The sequence below is a fragment of the Vespa crabro genome, chromosome 1, assembly GCF_910589235.1.
Source record: "Vespa crabro chromosome 1, iyVesCrab1.2, whole genome shotgun sequence".
NCBI classification, from domain to species: Eukaryota; Metazoa; Arthropoda; class Insecta; order Hymenoptera; family Vespidae; genus Vespa; species Vespa crabro.
The window spans coordinates 22,614,672-22,617,171 of NC_060955.1; the positions used below are offsets into that span (position 1 = coordinate 22,614,672).

Below are 2,500 nucleotides of genomic sequence, written 5' to 3' on the forward strand. Positions count from 1 at the left end.
CGAGTTACTTTCTTTCCTTCTTTTTTTTTTCTTTTTTCTTTTTTTTTTTTGTTTTTTTGTTTTTTTTCTTTTACGATAACAGAATATAATGATACATTGTTATATATATAAAAAAAAAAAAAAGAAAAAGAAAAAAAAAATCCTACACAATTTTTAAATCCTAATAATTGAACAAACCACCTAAGTAACTTATTATTAAGCAAATTATTCTAATAATAGAGTCACTTTCCTTAAAAAAAAAAAAAAAGAAAAAGAAAAAGAAAAAAAAATCAATATTTTTATATTAAATAAAAAAAAAAAAAAAAAAAAACCAATGCGCACAACTTTACAAAAAAATTTACAAACTCTCCGTCCAAGAGAGAAAGAAACTAGAAGGAAAAAAAAGTCAATGCACACACACACACACACACGCACATATATATATATATATATATATATATATATCACTTAACGAAAGATGTACTAACCATCTTTTTTTTCTTTTTTTTTTGTTTTTTTTTTGCCAAGGTAGGAGGATCATCGGTAACAAAATACAGAGAGAGATTTTATTTTTTCTCATGATAATAGTAAGAGGAGGAGACGAGAAGGGAGAAGAAGATCGAGGGACGAGAGATATTCTTTCAGCTTTACAAAAAAAAAAAAAAAACAAAAAAAAAAAAGAAAAAAAATAAATAAATAAAAACCGAAGAAGAAATAAACAAAAAAAAAGGGCTAAAAGAAATGAAAGAGAGAGAGAGAGAGAGAGAGAGAGAGAGAGAGAGAAAGATGAAGGAAAAAAATTAGTCAAAAAGGATCTTACCAATGACAGCACAGTTGCGAACACCGTCAGAAATATCCTCGTCAATTTCGTTGGACGAATTTGATTCAGCGGGAGGACGGACCCGGTAGATAGCATGCTGCAAAGAGGATACCATCATTGAGTCCTTCTCGTTCTCGCGCCAATGCTCGGCCGGTTTAATGAAGTAACTTCCGCTCGAAGTTCTCATATGGCCCGTCTGAAAGGGATAACAAAACAAATTTAATACGTTTTACACGTACGGGGTATCCAGCGTCTGTCTCTATCTCTATATCCCTTTTTTCCCTCCCATCTCCTCACCTCCCTACCTACCAAATCCCATCCCCACCCCATCCGACCCACCGACGGGTGTTCCATTCAATTTCCTTCCGTTTTTTTTTTTTTTTCACATCGAGGGAACGGAATTGCTAACATTTCGTATTCCATTCGCATTAATTTTTGCTATTTCCTTCTTTCAAATATGCAAATATTTATGAACCTCGTCGTTTGTTATCATATATAGTAAATGTATTTTAAATAATATTGCTTAATATATATATATATATATATATATATATATATATATATATATATATGAATATTATGTTTGTTAATTTTTATCTCTATCGATTTTTTTCTTCCTCTTTCTCCTCTTTTTTTTCTCTCTTTTTTTTCTTTTTTTTTTTTTTACGTATATACAAGCACAAGCTTGGAAACAAATATTTATTTATATTCCGATATGTATATAATATACTATATTATATGTATACAAATATATACCAACATATATATATATATATTTATTTATTTATTTATTTATTTATTTATTCAAGCTTAATTAATTTGAATTGTGTCAAGTAATTGTACGTTTGGTATTTGAATATAAAAAAGATATTACCTTCTTATACAATTTAATATACGTAATTTGTATACAATAAATAAATAAATAAATAAATAAATAAATAAATAAATAAATATATATATATTCTAATAACATCTTGTTGATCTCAATCTTTCTCTATTTCCTTACGTCGGATAACATCGGAAGAGACAAACAGGTCAAAAAAAAAAAAATGAAATTATTTATATAACTCATTTATGTAATACATATTATGTGATATAGATTGGCCAAAAGAAACAATATCCTAGATTTTCTTCTAACGTAACATGGGGACACACGCTCGCCTAAGCTAGACAAGGAGAGGACGCCCACGTTAAACCCACCTACGCTTGCATTCCGTACTTGCTAAGAATAAAAATAAAATAATGGAAGAAAGAGACATACATGCATGCATGCATACATATATACACACAAACACATACATACATACATACATACATACGTACGTATATACATATATACATATATACATGTATATTCATATACAAATAATATAAATACGTACGTACTCATATACATATGTACATGGCACATTCTACATGTATACGTGTCTATAGAGTAAAAGAGAATAGAAGGATCGTTCTCACGACATTTCTGAATCCACCTTTCGTCTCGTCTCGTTAGAGACGAGGAGAGAATGGCGATAATGAGATCGAGAATATCAAAAGAGAAAGAGAGAGAGAGAGATGAAGAAGGAAGCATTAATGAACCACGATCGGAGCTATTAGTCTTCTCTGACTTAAACAAAATAAGAAAAAGAAAAGAGAAAGAGATAGAGAGAGAGAGAGAAAGAGAAAGAGAGAATGATATGCAATTACAGTCAA

General features: G+C 29.3%; 1 protein-coding gene across 5 annotated transcripts in view; it reads right to left on the reverse strand.

Moving 5' to 3' along the window:
* The window catches only part of LOC124425014 (A disintegrin and metalloproteinase with thrombospondin motifs 9), a 123,655-nt gene that overhangs the window by 45,455 nt on the left and 75,700 nt on the right, over positions 1-2,500 (reverse strand). For all 5 annotated transcript variants that reach the window (XM_046964888.1, XM_046964979.1, XM_046964800.1 and 2 more), the window contains one exon: positions 800-995. In XM_046964888.1, the coding sequence (XP_046820844.1) occupies positions 800-995 (196 nt within the window). The remainder of the gene's footprint in view (positions 1-799; positions 996-2,500) is intronic.